Genomic DNA, 17,053 nt, shown 5'->3' with positions numbered 1-17,053 from the left:
TAAAAGAAAAAGCATACAATCATTACAAAAAGCACAGATCCTGGCGACTGGGAAAAACACAAAAAACAGCAAAGGTTGACAAACAGGTTGTTATAGCTACACAAAGGGATATGGAAAGAAACTTGAAAAGGAAATCCAAATCAACAGAAAAAACTTTTATAATTATCTTAGGAGAAAGAGGTTGGTCAGGAGTAATGTGGGTCCCTTGAAAACTTATAATGGTGATATTGTCAATGAAAATAAGCAAATTGCAGAGATGTTGAATAATTAATTTTTGCTGAAAAAAAGAAATGTCTAAGCTTTTTGTCTTGCACTCATCAGGACATTCGCAAGAATACCAACATAAAGGGGAAAACAACAATTTATACTGCATGTGAGGAGGGTACTGATCAGTTGGCAAGTGGCTCCATCCTGCACTCAAATTCACCTAAGAAATGGAGCAGTCAAATGAACTCCCCTTCCTTGACATACTAGTTGAGAAATATACCACGGTCTACCACAAGCCTATCTTCACTGGTCAATATATGTGTTGGGATCCTTACAGTTCCACACATCCAGATTGGACTTGTCGGCAACCTTGTAAATAGGCCCAAGCTATTTGCTCACCATGCAAACTTGATGCTGAAATAGGCATCCTGCAGGATAATGGCTACCTTGACTGGATCATTTTGAGCTTAATATCACACAAATTTGTGAACAGGCCTAAGGCCGTCACATTCAGCCCTGAACACCTCAGATTATCCTGGAATGGCAAGGTATCTCAAAAATTTGAGCAACAGGTGAAGCTAGCTGGTTCATGTTGCTACTATGCAATCACAATAGGAGTGGTTTTCGCCACCAACAGGATGCTGGTATTAAGTCAAAAAGATGTTCTGCCCATCACACAAATGAGTGATGTCATATACGAATTTCAGTGTCAGTGTGATGCTGGGTATGTAGGCCATATGACCTAAAGGCTAGCGGATCATATCAAACACAATGGCCAGAATTTTCCCATGGGCGACTTGGGGGCGGGGCTCACTCGCTGACGGGAAAATGACGTGGGATGACATCAAGAGGAACCCCTGACGTCATCCTGCCCCATTTATATTTCAGGAAGGCGGGCGGACAGCAAAATCAGCTATCCGCCAACCGACCTGATTAATGGCCAGTTGAGGTCATTGACAGGATAATTAAGGTAATTAAAGGCTCTGCCCGTCCAACCTTAAGACTGGCAGGCAGGCCAGGAGCCCCGGCGGGAAGGAGAAAAAACATGTAACCTCATCCACTGGCAGGATGAGGTTTCATGTCTGTTTAAAAAGATCTTTAATAAAGTTTATGTAATATTTATTAACATGTCCCATCTCATGTGAGATTGTCACGAGGGGGACATGTTAATAACTTTTTTATTTTTCTATTTTTTAAGTTTACAAACCTTTCAGTGCTCTCCCTGAGACAGCACTTAGTCTCAGTGAGCAGTGCGCTCTTTCACGCACATGTGCGAAAGAGCGCAATTTGACAGTTGGGGAATCCTTCCCCCCCCGCACAGGAAGCACATAGTACTTCCCATCAGGCAGCCCGCTGGGTGGGCCTTAATTGGCCTGCCCACTTAAAATGGCGGCGGGGTCCGTTTCAGCAGCAGAGTTCGGCTGCCCACCCACTCATTGAGGGCTAAATTCTGCCCCATATCCCAGCCGCTGTTCGCAACGGGCAGGGTACAGAACGTACCCAACCAGCCCATGCTTGCAAAACTCAAAACACAGTGTCCAACATTAGATGTGATTCCACGATTGGACAACGCTTGCTAAATAATCCTCATCATGCTAAGAATTAGGCTGACAATCAATTTAAGATTGTCAGTCGGGCTTGCAATCTGGCACATTTGCGTCTACTGGCAACTACTGTCATGAAGAGATATTGTCTATAATGTTATTGGAAATTATTTTTAAATTGGAATTGTAGGAGTCTGTGTCTATGTGTTTTTCTCTTAATTAGATTAAAACCAGCCTAGTCTGGGTACTTTGATGTATAGTAGTTTGAGATGTTAATTGGGTAAATAGTAAGGAAAATAGAAAATAAAGTGTAAATCTGCATTTCTTGAATAAAGCATTCGAGAGTGGGAATAAAATCTTGCATCTAGCTGGGAGACGTCAAGCAATGACGCAGACAGAAAGAACATGTACATACATTGCACCTGTTTCAGCTAAACAAAATAAGTGACAGCCATTTGCTGACTCATTCCTCAAGGTAATGCCTTGACCAATCAGGGTCAAGCTGCCTGGTTTAAATTTCAAGCAATATTTAGCAGTTAAATGTCAGTCACCATCAGTGCTGCACTCCCCATGGCAATGCCTCTTGCCAACCAATTAGTACTCTCTTCACATACAGTATAAATTGTTGTTTCTCCCCCTTATACTGGTATTCTTGCGACTGTCCTGATGAGTGCAAGACGAAAAGCTTAGACATGTCTCTTTTTTCAGCAATACACAAGTCCTGTATCAGCAAATGACTATTAATAATTAATTACTTTGTGTCAGTATTTACAGGTCAGGAAGCATTTAATCAGGGAATCACCAAAATTAAGATAAGGAGAATAACAACGACAGGTATTTTGAAGAGGTGACTTACAGAAGGCATTTGATGAAGCTCCTCATAAGAAACTGTTAGCTAAAGTTGAAGCCTGTGGAACTGAAGGCAAATTATTGACCTGGTTACGAAATTGGCTGAGTGACAGGAAACAGGAGTAGGGATAACAGGCAGGTACTCTAATTCACAGAGTGTGACCAGTGGTATCCCAAATGATCTGTCTTGAGGCCTCAAATATTCACTGGCAAGGATTTTGCCCTTGTTGGGTGGTCTTGGCGGTTGCAGTCGGGAAGCCAACCACAGCCCGCAATCAGGGCCTGACCTCAATTTTGCACTGGCGGGCCAATTAAGGCCCACCCAGTGTGAATGTGTGCTGCAGCGCTCAGCACTGCCTCTGTTGGGAGAGGGGTTGAGAGAGGGAGAAGGGCGAGTGGGGATCTTCGTGCCTGCATGCAGGAAAAGCTCCCTGAGGCACAGAGCTGCCTCAGGGAGATGAAGATTTTAAAAATTAAAAATAAAAAACTTTAAAATGTTACAAAACATGTCCCCTCATATGACTCTGTCAGATGAGCAGGGACGTATTATTAATGAAATTTTAAAGTTTTTATTTAATTTTTAATAGCTGCTGGAAACCTCATCCCGCCCACGGATGAGGCTTCTGAAATAATCCAAAGGCTGCTTGGCCTTTTTGCCTGCCCGCCTACTATAAGGTTGGATGGGCAGCGAAAAATTTAATTCAATTATTACTTTAATGGCCTTAATGGGCCTTTTAATTGTTGGCAGTCGTGCGACCATCAAACGAAACATCGTGTGAGTGCACGATGACATCGGGACACTTGCCTGATGTCATCGCGCATCATTTTACGCTCGTTCGGGTTAGGCGTGCGCCCGCCCAATGAGCTAAAAATTCTGGCCAATGTTTTTATTAACAATGTTGACGATATGATAGAAAGCCACATAAACAAATTTGCTAACAGCATAAAGACGGATAACAATTTAAACGGTGTAGATGGAAGTATAAAATTACAAAGAGATATTTATAGATTAAGTGAATGAGCAAAACTGTGACAAAATGGATTTCAAAATAGGTAAACGTGAGGTAATTCACTTTGCAGCTAAAAAAGAAGAGAAAACAGGGTATGTTTTAAATGAGGAAAATGTAGAAACAGCAGAGGTCCAAAGAGACTTAGGAGCCCAGGTAAAATGTCATGAACAGGTATAGGAAATAATCAAAAATGCTAATGAAATGTTGGCCTTTATAGAAAATCTATACTACGGAAGGGCATTTGGCACGCTGTGTCTGAACTGTCAAAAAGAACTAATGCACTTAATCCCACTTTGTAGCTCTGTAGGTTATGGCACTTTGAGTATATATTCTAGTATATTTTAAATGCAATAAGGCTTTCTTCCCCACCACCCTTTCAGGCAGACTCCCAGACCTCTAACACTCTGTAGGGAAACAATTTCTTCTCAACTCCCTGCTAATCCTTCTGCCAATTACTTTAAATTTATGCCCCCAGGTTATTGGCCTCTCGGCTGAGGGAAATGAGTCCTTCTTATCTAGTCTAACTCGGTTCTTCATAACTTTATACACTTAAATATCTCCCCTTAGCCTCCTCTGTTCTAAAGAAAGTAATTGCAGTTCTTCATAGCTAAAATTCTCCATTCCTGGCAACATGCTCATAGATCTCCTCCACACCAACCATAGTGTGATTATGTCCTTCCTGTAATGCAATGATCAGAACTCAATGCAGTACTCCAAACTGAGGTTTTGTGTTTTATACCGTTCTAGCAAAACTTCCCTGTTCTTATATTCTATGTCTCGCCTAATAAAGGAAAGTATCCTCTTTACTTTCTTAACCAAATAGCTACCTGTCCTAAGTTTAGGGGTCTGTGGACATGGACTCCAGTTTTCCTATATCTCTAGACAATTAGAATACAAGGATGTGGAAGTCATGCTGCAGCAATACATAGCCCTGGTTAGATCACAGCTGGGGCAGGATTTTGAGATTGTCCGTCGAGTGCACCAGGCAGGTCCAGAAGCGGGTCAGAAATGGCCTGCCGCCCGCGATGGACCCCCGACTGTGATTTCATGCTGGCCGGCCAATTAATGGCCAGCCAGTGTGAAACATGCGCTGAAAGTCTTAGTGCTGCCAGGGTGGGGGAGGGAGGAGGGTGAGCGTTTAAGTCAGCGTGGGCGAGTGCACAATGAATGTTCCCTGAAGGGAGAGAGCTGCCTCAGGGAGCTGAAGAATTTAAACCCTTAAATAAAGATTTTAAAATCCCGGAAAAAATTTCCACCCATAAGAATCAATCATGGTAATGCTTGCGGACAGAATAAAGGTGTTTTATCTCTACCTTTTAGCCTTTTTCGATTCCTTCACCCCACCCCACCCCCACTAGGGCTATCTGTACCTTACTTGTCCTGCTTTCTATCCTTAATTAGTACATTCCTCAGATAATATCACCACCTTCAACACCTCTTTGTCCTTTTGTCTGTGATGTCTTTTGGTTATCACCACCTATCATTGGCCTTCTATCCAGCTCTACCCCCCACCCCCTTAAACCAGCTTATTTTTCACCTCTTTTCTATTTTTACTTAGTTCTGTCGAAGGATCATTCGGACTCGAAACGTTAACTGTGCTCCTCTCCACAGATGCTGCCAGACCTGCTGAGTTTTTCCAGCTATTTTTGTTTTTGTTTTGGATTTCCAGCATCCGCAGTTTTTTGCAATCATCTAAACATGCTGTTGATAAAAATTCTGCCCGTACATTTTTATTTTTTAAAATTAATATTGGAAACCTTATCCCGCCCTTGGATGAGGTTTCCTCAAAAATCCAAAGACTGCCTGGCTAATATGCCTGTTGGACGGACAGCGAAAAAATAGCAGTTAATCAATTGATTAATGGCCTTAATAGGCCTTTTAATTGTTGGCAGTCGCGTTGCCGACACTAGCGCGCGCCCACTGACTGAAATATCATGCGATCGCATGATGACATCGGGACGCTTGCCTAACGTCATTGCGCGCTATGTAATCCTACCCCTGGGGTAGTTGGAGTAGTTCTGGGCATAACGCCTTCGAGAGAATAGGAAGGCTTTGAGGGAGATTTACCAAAATGATGCCTGGACTCCAAGGGTTGAATTGCAAGGAGAGATTACACAAATTAGGATTAAATTTCCATGAATTTGGAAGGCTAAAGGGTGTCTTGATCAAAGTTTTTGCGATATTAAGGCGAACAGATAGGCTATATAGAGAGAAACTATATCCACTAGTTGGGAATTCTAGGACTAGGGGACAGAGTCTAAAAATTAGAGCCAGACCTTTCAGGAGTAGAATTAATATATGTTTCTACATACAAAGACCGGTGGAAGTTTGGAACTCTTCCACAAATGGCAATTATTGCTAGGACAATTGTTAACTTTAAATCTGAGATTGGTAGAATTTTGTTAACCAAAAGTATTTAGGGATATGAGGCAAAAATGGATATATGGAGTTAGGTCACAGATCAGGTATGATCTCAATGAATGAAGAGACAGGCACAAAGGGTTAAATGGCCTACTCTTGTTCTTGTGTACCTAGGATTTGATCTACTACAGGAATCCTCCACAGAAGAACCTCAGTTGGGCTAGTTCCCTGGATCAAGATAGCTTCATTGTGATTGATCTGCCCAGATCTTAGGTAAGGTAATGGCAGGGTGACCATGTTTCCCATAATTGAATCCACTGTCCCGTGTCCCGGGTTGCATGCACCTGGGACACTGTTTCTCTCGTAATTTGGACCTTTAAATCTCGTGCATGCGCAATAGCCTCTCTGCTTCCCTTTGAACTTCCCCACTCCTCTCTCACTGCATCAGCACAACCACTACCCATCGCTCACTCCCACACTCCTTTCTCAGCCCTGCCAACAACCACACTTCTTGGTGCTCTAATGACACCCATGCCAACGTGTCCATTAATCTTCTTTGCAAAAGTTGGTCACTCTGGGTAATGGCACAGCAGAAAGTCGTGAACTATTCTCTGATGAAATGTTGTTGCTTTGTTGATTTGAAGGCTGTCATAAGTAATACTGAAATTGATTTTAACATACAATTATGTATTTATGTCTTATTTGACAGTCCCGAGCTCAAATTATATGTAGAGACATGGTACCTACTATTTAGCTAAATATAGCTCAATGAATCCAGAATCCCTAAAACAGTTGGTCTGAAGATTAAAATTTTCTAAGAATGCAAAAACTAAAATCCTTCAGTTGTAGTTACAACATACCCATTACTTCTAAATAGCTTTCTAATGCCAACACTTCATAGCATCCTTTGAGAAATTGACTAGACAAACACTGATGTTACATTAGCATACCTTTTTCCTCCTCTTGCTCTTCCTCAGTATTTAATTCTTTGAGTAAGAAGACATCTTTAATACTGATCAAGTCCTTTCTCATAGTCTCCAATTCGTCTCCTGTGAGGGACATCAAAACAGACTGAACCTGGAAAAGCAGAAAACAATCTTCAATAAATTGATTTAAGAACAATGGGTGGAATTTAATGAGGCCAGTAGGGGAGGCCCAACATCAGCCTCTAAAACTGGCAGCACACCCACCGACCTAATTTCCAGGAGCCCTGAGGGAATTAAAGCTCTAATTAGCATCAGGAACCCTGCAACAGGGTTCCTGGCTCCATGCCGAACATTTACTTGCTGCATTTCCCCCATTCCAGTGGATATTCTGCCCCTGAGAGCTGCTGGTCAATCAGAGGCCAGCTGTTCTCCATTAATGCAGCAACACTGGGAGCAATGGCTGCTGCTGGTAATTCACTTGGGCCTTCACTGGGGATTATCATGGAATCCCTGGAGAAAAACAAGTGAAGGTGGGATGGAGACCGTGGGGCGGGGGGGGGTCGCTGGTGAAGGAGGTCAGAGGAAAGTACAGGCGGTGATTCTCAGCGGGCACCGCATTCCTGATGCCAGGTCCCTTGATCAGGCGATATGTGTCTTTGAACAAGAGATGCCGCAAGAAAACCCAAAGAGAGTTTGCTTGTCAGTCTCCCTGCATGGCAAGTAACCCAGCCATTGATGGTTGCAGTGGGATGAGGTAATAATTGCCCACTTAAGGGCTTCGATTGGCTTCCTGGCAGGAAGGCTGTCCTCAAGTGTTCCCACCCCAGAATTAAGCAGGGGGAGGCAGCGATCTATAATGAAACTAACATATAATTTTCATAATATTTTTCTGGTTTATGGTAAAGTAGGCTTATGGGGGTAAGTATAGTTGGGTGTGTGTATGATTTAATTACATTTGGAGTCAAGTAGACTGCAAGTTTAAATCATCAAAAGAAGCTAGGTGCTTAATATGCTAATGAGTAAACATGGATGATGGCTTAGCATGTAAGGTGTGAAGGTCATTTTTAGATAAATGAAGGGATATTTGGATTTCAAAGGGATTTTAGTCTGTTTACAACTAGCCAGATAAGCAAGGCTAAGGAATGTGTTTATTTTTCCCAAAGGTTACTGGAAATAGTGGCAACTTGAAAGCTTTTATATTGTGAGGAAGATACAGTTTCAAAGATGTATGGAATCATAGAACTTACATATTAAAAAGAGAGAAACATATATAAGGGAGATTGAAAGGTTATGCGTCAGAAGGCCAAGTAAGATCGAACTGGAGTGTGTGAATTTGCCTTAATGAAGCCTCCTGCGTTTGTACATAAGTCTGCTATCGAACTAAATTGAAGCTGGAGAAAAGCTATTTGGAATTTCACTGTCCAGAGTATTGTGTTAACTTGCTGAATTTCTTTTAAATGAAAAATCTATTTTAGACCATTGTCTTAAAGGGAGTGTAACTGGGAGTCAGGTCAGTTAGGAAGTTTAAGAGTTATTACAGTAGTAATTGTAGTCTTATGTATGTGCTTGACATCTTTTATTTTGTTAAATATTTTAATTTAAGTTTCTAAAATCTCTAAAAGTCTTGTGGACTTATTACTTCTGAATTCAGTGCACACATCTCATCATAAATACAAATTGCAAAACTGTTGTGATAGCGCAACCAAGTTTCCCTTGTGGATTTGGATGCCTGGCACACATCATCTGCTGCGTCATAGCAAGCTTCAGAATTTGCCTCCGGGGAGATATTCACTTCCGCCCATTAAAGCCATGGGACAAAATTTTAAGGGTCCCTGCTGGCAATTTGCAGGTGGTGGGTGCCTATAAAATTACCCAAGTGGCCTTCCCACTGGCCACAGATCTGTTCACAATTTTACCGGGTATGAGCGTGGTCTAGGGCGGCCCACATGCCCTCACTCTAACTGAGGCCCTTAAATGACCGATTAATGACCGCTCAAGGGCGACTTCCCGACCCAGCCTCAGTTTTGAGGCCGGCAGGAGGAATTCAGGAATAGGGGAGCCTATCAGGTCACTCTGCTCAGGCTTTGGGCTTGAGAGGTGGTGGGGAGACTGGGGTGCCTCCCTCACTTTCCAGATTGGAGCACCCCACCAGACCTTGCCATCAGGAGTCCCACTCAGCACTCTATTCCCTCCCCTGGGCCTCCCCTCCCTGCAACGAGGCTTGGACTTATTCAGTCTCATGTGCTCCGGCACTTTGATTTTTGGGACTACATTTAGGCCTAGAGTCTCTGAAGCAAGACTTTCTCCCGAGTGAGGGGCGTTTGTCTCATCTCCAGCCAATTAATGCTGAGCGTTAAATGGCTGCAGGCAGCCACAATCAACAGGATGCGTTCCCTTCCGACTCTTTTTATAGCAGGGCAGAAAACCCTGCCAGCTGTTAAATTTTGCTCCATACATCAGATTGTAATTATTTGTGCCATACCTTTTACACAAAGTACTAATAAGGAAGGAGGCAATATTGTGGAAGCACTTCCTAAGATAATTGTGCTCGACTGTTTATTTGAAAGGAACCATGACAATGTCTGCAAATTTACAAATGTCAAAGCGGAGCTACAAATGTTCTGAATATATCAAATAAAGAACCGGAAAATGCAGCTCAAGTGTCAAAATTATCATTGAGAATTAACTTGAAGGAAGAAAGTCTAGCTGGAACAGCAAAGAAAATTCTACCCCAGAGGGAGAATTTCTTTTCACAGCTTAATTATATAATTCAATGCCTCCCATTTCTAAAGACAAAATTTAAATGTTCCGAAACCCCTTGTCCTGCATTGTTCTGTGTTTTACTGACCACAGCACCAGTCCAAGAATATTGGGAAATTTTTCACTGAAGCAATAAGCAATGATTGCAGTTGCCATTTTTCTTAGTATTTATTTAGAATTTATATTCATCTTCATTCATCTCAGTTTCTTCCAATAAAAAAGACAGTTCCATTTGATCAGTTGAGGTTTAACAGAACAGGTGGATAAATAAAAATTGTACACTTAAAATGTAACTTATAGCTGAGTATAACTGAAAGACAAAACAGAAAGTGAAAAAATATTAAAATGAAAATGTGAGGGAAAACATGAATTAACACAGAAGAATGATAGTAAAGAAAAACAAGTTGGAAAACAATTAAAAAGTAACAATGACAGGAAAGAGAGAAGTGAAAAAAGAGTAAGGTTGAAAGAATATTCAACTTATGAAGATCCTTCAGAAGAATCTATTTACTTTCTTCCTATTTATTTGAAACAAAAACAATAACTTTCTTCAGGGAGTAAAAGAATACATTCAAACTTTGTACCTAGCTACCTTTGTGGTTATAAATGTTTCAACAAGATTTGCATAATCCAAAAATTTCCACAGAAGTCATACAAAAAAAGCCCTCCAAAATCATCTTACATGACTCTTCCAGTGATTTATTGCATATTATTATACAAGTGTTAAAACGCTTATTGTACTATGTAGTCTGTGTTGAGTGTTTGACATTATGGGCAGAATTTCACCCATGTCAGGCGGGCTCGGTGGGGCCAGACGGGAATCTGACTGCTGCTCGCAGTTAGGGCTGGACTGCGATTTCACGCTGGCGGGCCAATTAAGGCCCGGCCAGCGTGAAACGCTAGCAGCGCCTGTGCAGGCTGGGGGAGGAGGGCGAGTGGGGTGAGTATGATCTTCAAACATGAGCACAAGTGTGCGCTTCATAATCTCCCTGGGGCACAGAGCTGCCTCAGGAAGATGAAGAGAGAAAAAAATGTAATGAAGCATATCTCCTTAAGTGACTGTCACGTGAGCAGGGACATGCTGTTAATTAAATTTTATATTTTTTATTTGATATTTATTTGCTTTTGGAAACCTCATCCCGTCCTGGGATGAGGTTTCCTAAAAAGTGCAAAGGCCGCTTGGCTTTTTCACCTGAGCGAAAAATTCTATTTAATTGATAATTTAATTGATAATTTAACAGGCCTTTTAATTGTCGGTGTGCGCAGCGCCGACTCCAGCACACATCACCAACTGAAATATTGCACGCGTGAGTGATGACGTCAGGACGCTTGCCTGACGTCATCGTGTGTCATGTTACGCTCGGTCGGGTGGGGAATGTGCCTGCCTGCCGAGCTAAAAATTCTACCCCTATGATTCACTTGAAATTCTTATTTTGAGTATTTCTAAATATGTTGTGGTTTGGGTAGGCACTAGATGTAACAATAGATCTGTAACGTGTGAATGCCTCGGACAGACAAATCATAAACGTGGAGCAAGTTCAATACACATGGGTCAGAATCTTGGACCATCTACCACCAGATAATTTTGGGTACTCTTACATTGCCAGATTTGTTACTGCATGAGTTTTCTCCTACAATTGTTCTCATGTCCTGTAGGCACTATACACAGCTCTGGAGAGTTACACATCATGCCAAGTACTGCTGCACTGTTGTGGAGAGTGCTCTGGAGTTTTAAACATGACAATTCCACAGTCACGCTTTCACACAGTAGCTTCAAAATGGTGGTTAGGGTCAGCATTACTCCTTCACTTACCTATAAGATCTATTCGTCTCCATAATTTCTAGAGACTTTAAAAAGGCCACCATGTGTTTTTATTTCCTTATGCAGTCACTTAAATTTAAGCGAGCTTATCCAGCTAATTTTGAAATGCTGTTCATCAGGACTGAACACTCACAATACTCTGTGGTGCTCCCTTTATCTCATTCCAGGAAAAATAATGATACTCATGAAATGGCTTTGCTGCAGAATTGTTCTGCCTGTGAACAATTGAATTTTATAAAGAAGTGCTTCGGTTTTTAGATGTATTGTTTATAGAAAGCTTGTTTAGCCAAACTATTGCAAGGAGAGAAATATTACTGTTGTCATAATTCCCGCACTCAATTTACGCATACCAGACATTGGCAACACAATTCAAAGAAAAAACAGAACATAACAAGAAATAAGAATGGGCCATATGGCCCTTCGAGTCTACTCGACCAATCAATAACAACATGGCTGATCTTTGACCTCAATGCCACTTGCATGCCCGGTCATCATATTTCTTGACACCCCACAAGGTGCAAAAATCTGTTTTGGCTCTGAATATACTCAATTACTGAGCATCATCAGTCCTCTTGTATAGAGAATTCCAAAGGTTCCCTAAAAAAATTCTTCCTCATTTTAATCTCAAATGAGCAGTCCTTTAACCTTAGAGATTAAGAGCCAGGTTTTCCCATTGGAGAAGGGAATCAGGAGGTGGCTTCCAATTCCAGATTACAAACCCATCTCTGATGTGAAATGGGAAGCAGTTGCTATTTTGACCAAATCGGAGTGTTAATTGCCCAAAGGACAGGTCTGCCATCCAATGAGCAGGCAAAGGCATGGAAAAGGAGGTGGGTTAGTTAAAAGGCAGGCCATGTTCTGACTTGCTTGGGCAGCAAAAGTTTTATGACTGAAGTTGGTAAAATTAAAATTTCCCCCATTTCAGGGGGCAGTGGGAGGCCTGGAACCCAGGGTAGGGTAGATTGGTGATGCATTCATTAAAAGGAGTCAATTTTTATGTAACAGGGTAGGTTCCGTCTGGCATGCTCAGCCTCTTCGGTGCTGCTTTGAACTGTACCTTCACACATAAGCTTACCGGTGATGGGCTCGTAATGAGCCCACAATGATGTCAAGTGCCTCATTAATAGGAGGCCGCTCCTTTCTCAGCCCTCGGAAAAATGGCACTGGGCAGAAACAGAGGTGGGACTTCTGGCCATGTTCCTCGGCGGGCATTTCCTCTGCTGTCCCAGAGGCCAAAAAGAATCCATCCTTATGCCTCCTAGTTCTAGATTCTACAGGGGAAATAATCTTTCAGCATCTGGCCTATCAAATCCAGCAAAATCTTGTTTCAATAAGACCACCACTTTGTTCCAATCTACTCAACCTCTCATCATAGTACAAGCTCTCATCCCCGGGATCACTCTAGCGAACCTGTACTGCACCATCTCAATGCCAAGTATTCCTTCCTTAGGAAAGGAGACCAAAACCGTGTACAATTTTAGCAAGACTTCCTTATTCTTGTACTCCAGTCCCTTGCAATAAAGGCCAACATGCCAATTACTTTTGTAATTCTTATAAAACATGCATGCTAACTTTACATGATTCTTAGGGGACACCTAAATTGTAATGAAAATCAACATTTATAAGTTTTATAGGACCATAAGACATAGGAGCAGAAATTAGGCCATTAGGCCCATCGAGTCTGCTCCGCCATTCAATCATGGCTGATGAGTTTCTCAACCCCATTCTCCCGCCTTCTCCCTGTAACCTTTGATCCCCTTACCAATCAAGAACCTATCTATCTCGCTCTAAAATACACTCAATGACCTGGCCTCCACAGCCTTCTGTGGCAATGAATTCCATAGATTCACCACTCTCTGGCTAAAGAAGTTTCTCCTCATCTCTGTTCTAAAAGGTCTTCCCTTTACTCTGAGGCTGTGCCATCGGGTCCTAGTCCCTCCTACTAATGGAAACATCGTCCCCACATCCACTCTATCTAGGCCTTTCAGTATTCTGTAAGTTTCAATCAGATCCCCCCTCATCCTTCTAAACTACATCGAGTATAGAACCAGAGTCCTCAAACGTTCCTCATATGTTAAGCCTTTCATTCCTGGGATCGTTCTCATGAACCTCTTCTGGACCCTCTCCAGGGCCAGCACATCCTTCCTGAGATATGGGGCCCAAAATTGCTCACAATACTCTAAATGTGGTCTGACCAGAGCCTTATAAAGCCTCAACAGCACATCCCTGCTTTTATATTCTAGTCCTCTCAAAATTAAATGCCAACATTGCATTTGCCTTCCTAACTTCCAACTCAACATGCAAGTTAACCTTAAGAGAATCCTGGACTAGGACTCCCAAGTCCCTTTGCACTCCAGATTTCTGAATTCTCTCCCCAGTTAGAAAATAGTCTATGCCTCTATTCTTCCTACCAAAGTGCATGACCTCACACTTCCCCACATTGTATTCCATCTGCAACTTCTTTGCCCATTCTCCTAACCTGTCCAAATCCTTCTGCAGGCTCCCCTCCTCCTCAATACTACCTGTCCCTCCACCTATCTTTGTATCATCTGCAAACCTAGCCAGGATGCCCTCAGTTCCTTCATCTAGATCATTAATGTATAAAGTGATAAGTTGTGGTCTCAACACTGACCCCTGTGGAACTCCACTAGTCACCGGCCGCCATCCTGAGAAGGACCCCCTTATCCCCACTCTCTGCCTCTTGCCAGACAGCCAGTCTTCTATTCATGCTACTACCTTGCCTCTAACACCATGGGCTCTTATCTTACTGAGCAGCCTCCTGTGCGGCACCTTGTCAAAGGCCTTCTGGAAGTCCAAGTAGATAACATCCATTGGCTCTCCTTTGTCTAACCTACTCGTTACCTCCTCAAAGAATTCTAACAGATTTTTCAGGCATGACCTCCCCATGATGAAACCATGCTGACTTTGCGTGATTTTACCATGCACCTCCAAGTATTCTGAAATCTCATCCTTAATAACGGACTCTAAAATCTTACCAACGACCGAGGTCAGGCTAATTGGCCTGTAATTTCCTGTCTTTTGCCTCACTGCCTTCTTAAACAGGGGGGTTACATTAGCAATTTTCCAGTCCTCTGGGAAATCCTCCCTGACTCCAGTGATTCCTGCAAGATCACCACTAACACCTCCACTATCTCTTCAGCTATCTCCTTCAGAACTCTGGGGTGTAATCCATCTGGTCCAGGTGATTTATCCACCTTCAGACCTTTCCGTTTTCCTAGCACCTTCTCCTTGGTAATGGCCACCATACTCACCTCTGCCTCTCAACTCTCTCGAACTTTGGGGATGTCACTCATGTCTTCCACTGTGAAGACTGACGCCAGTTAAAAAAAAATCTGCTTTACTATACTTCCTACCAAAGTGAATGATCTCACATGTCCCCGCATTATACTCCATCTGTCTCCTAAATGATCTCTATCTATATCTCTGCAGTCTCTGTGTCTGCCTCACAGCTGATTGTCCCATGTAGCTTTGCCTCATCAGCAAACTTGGATATGTTACTCTCTAAGTCATTAATATAGATTGTAAATCTCTAAAGAAAGAGAGAAAGCCAAATAAAAAGAATGGAAAGAGAGAGAGAATAGAACGGTGAGAAAAAGTTTTCAAAACTCACTTTTATTTCACTCTCATTGGACAGAATTTCCAAAGCTTCCAAATGAGAAAGACCTTGAAAGTCATCAAACAACATCCCATAGTGAGCAGTCTTCTCAACAGTAATTTGGTGAGAAAGTCGTTGTTTCTCTTTTTCTTTTGCTTCCTTTAACATCTACTTGGAAAAATTAAATATGAGTTAGATCATTGTTATAATATTAGGCTTTTGATCTACATATATATATATGTTTAAATATATGTATGTATATATATATATATATATATTATATATATATAATATGAATAAATTCAGGTATGAATGAAGTGGTCAGCACTGATGTCAAGTGAAGTGTGTATATCTCATCATGTAGTGTGTAACTAGATTCAAAGATACCCACATGATATTATTTTTGAGGCTGCCATGAAAAATGCAAGACTGAATTGCCGTTGCAATGTTAAATACTTTCTCCTGACCCTTTCCAATATGCCCCAACATTTATATCATGGAATGAAAATCATGATGGGGTAAAGTAGCCCATTTTAGTAGTTAGTGAAATCATAATGAATGAGCCTTACTATGGTATGACACTAGTCCAATTTCTGTTCCGTGCTGAGATAAACCTTGGGTTCCTTCATAATCTGACACTAACGCACTTCCAACCCTTCCCTACTGAACCTCATAATATCCTTCACTTGGGGACTGATGAATTTTAAGCACATGTACCAAAATTGAGTATGAAAGATTCTGCTACTTGACAAGCCCCCGAATGTGAAATGGCAAGTTAGCTATCACAAGTATTTACAGTTTTCTCTAAAATTGACTATCAAGAATAACGCAACATTTGTTCCTCTCAAGTGCATATTAGATCCACGGCAAATATTTAGGAGAAGCATGTATAAACTGTATTACAGTACTGTGCCAGGTTTTATGAGCAAATAAACATCCTTGTTTGAGGTTTATCCTGCATCAAGTAGTTAAGTGGGTTTAAAAAGAAATCTAAAAGATCCACATAACTTAAAACAAATTGTTCTTTCATTAAATTACAAGGAAAGATTACACAAACTAGGGTTGTTGGTCTGGACCTTTGCAGAGATGTTGAGACTCTGAAAATCTTCCAAAATGACAGTGGGACCGAGATCCAGAAGTCCTACCCCCATTTCCAACAGATCCTATTTTTGCTGAGGAAGGGAGTGGGAAACGGGGCAGGACGTGGTTCCCACATGTGGGAAACTCCAACTCAGCAGGGTCATTTTTGCTGAAGCAAGGGTCCAAACCTGCTGTGTGGGAATTACGAATCTCTAGAGAAGTCGTAAATGCTCTTGCAGGGCAGATAAGGTCTGCAGAACTGTCAAGCTGTCAAGATTTTTAAATGGCAGTGGAAAACTTCCCATCTCTGTCTGAGAAAGTTGTAAAAAATCTGTCCTAGCAGTTTCAATAGCTGTTTGTTGACATAGCCCTAAGTGCATTCATTATAGCAATATTAATACTTGGCTGCCCTCCACAACTTCTTATTATCACAGTGCGGGGGAGCGGAGGAGGGGTGGGGGGGTGGTGCTGTAAATTCCCATTTGAGTGAAAGCGCAATGAGGTTGTTAAAGCTCTTTGATGTGTGGTTATGAATACAAATGTGTGATTTAATAAGGGAATCAGTATTTGAGGGGATTCAAATGTTCTGAATAGGCTTTCATAAATGGGACTATTTTTTATATAGAGAAGTCTGTAAAAGATATTTAGACATTTTAATTCATCTTAGTATGACTACTGAGGTCTACCTATGGTGGATACTGGGTGAGTTGGCATGGAAGGTGTAAGGGCAAAGGATGGTGGGTGGTGAGACATGAATTGGCACTAAGGTGGCACGTGGCTATAAGAGGCCATTAAATGTGGGTGGGTGGATATCGGTTGGCATGATTGGGCAGGGGAGTGGGTGAGGGTGTGAGAGGGTGTGAAGGAATGAAACAGCC

General features: G+C 41.9%; 1 protein-coding gene across 4 annotated transcripts in view; it reads right to left on the bottom strand.

The window, feature by feature from the left end:
- The window catches only part of fam114a1 (family with sequence similarity 114 member A1), a 63,904-nt gene that overhangs the window by 25,697 nt on the left and 21,154 nt on the right, over positions 1-17,053 (bottom strand). For all 4 annotated transcript variants that reach the window (XM_041189643.1, XM_041189654.1, XM_041189632.1 and 1 more), the window contains exons 7-8: positions 15,111-15,263; positions 6,922-7,048 (exon numbers count right to left, since the gene is read on the bottom strand). In XM_041189643.1, the coding sequence (XP_041045577.1) occupies positions 6,922-7,048; positions 15,111-15,263 (280 nt within the window). The remainder of the gene's footprint in view (positions 1-6,921; positions 7,049-15,110; positions 15,264-17,053) is intronic.

Source organism: Carcharodon carcharias, chromosome 1 (assembly GCF_017639515.1).
Source record: "Carcharodon carcharias isolate sCarCar2 chromosome 1, sCarCar2.pri, whole genome shotgun sequence".
NCBI lineage: Eukaryota > Metazoa > Chordata > Chondrichthyes > Lamniformes > Lamnidae > Carcharodon > Carcharodon carcharias.
Note: the sequence above shows the minus strand (reverse complement) of the source record. Positions and strands in the feature narration are given on the sequence as shown.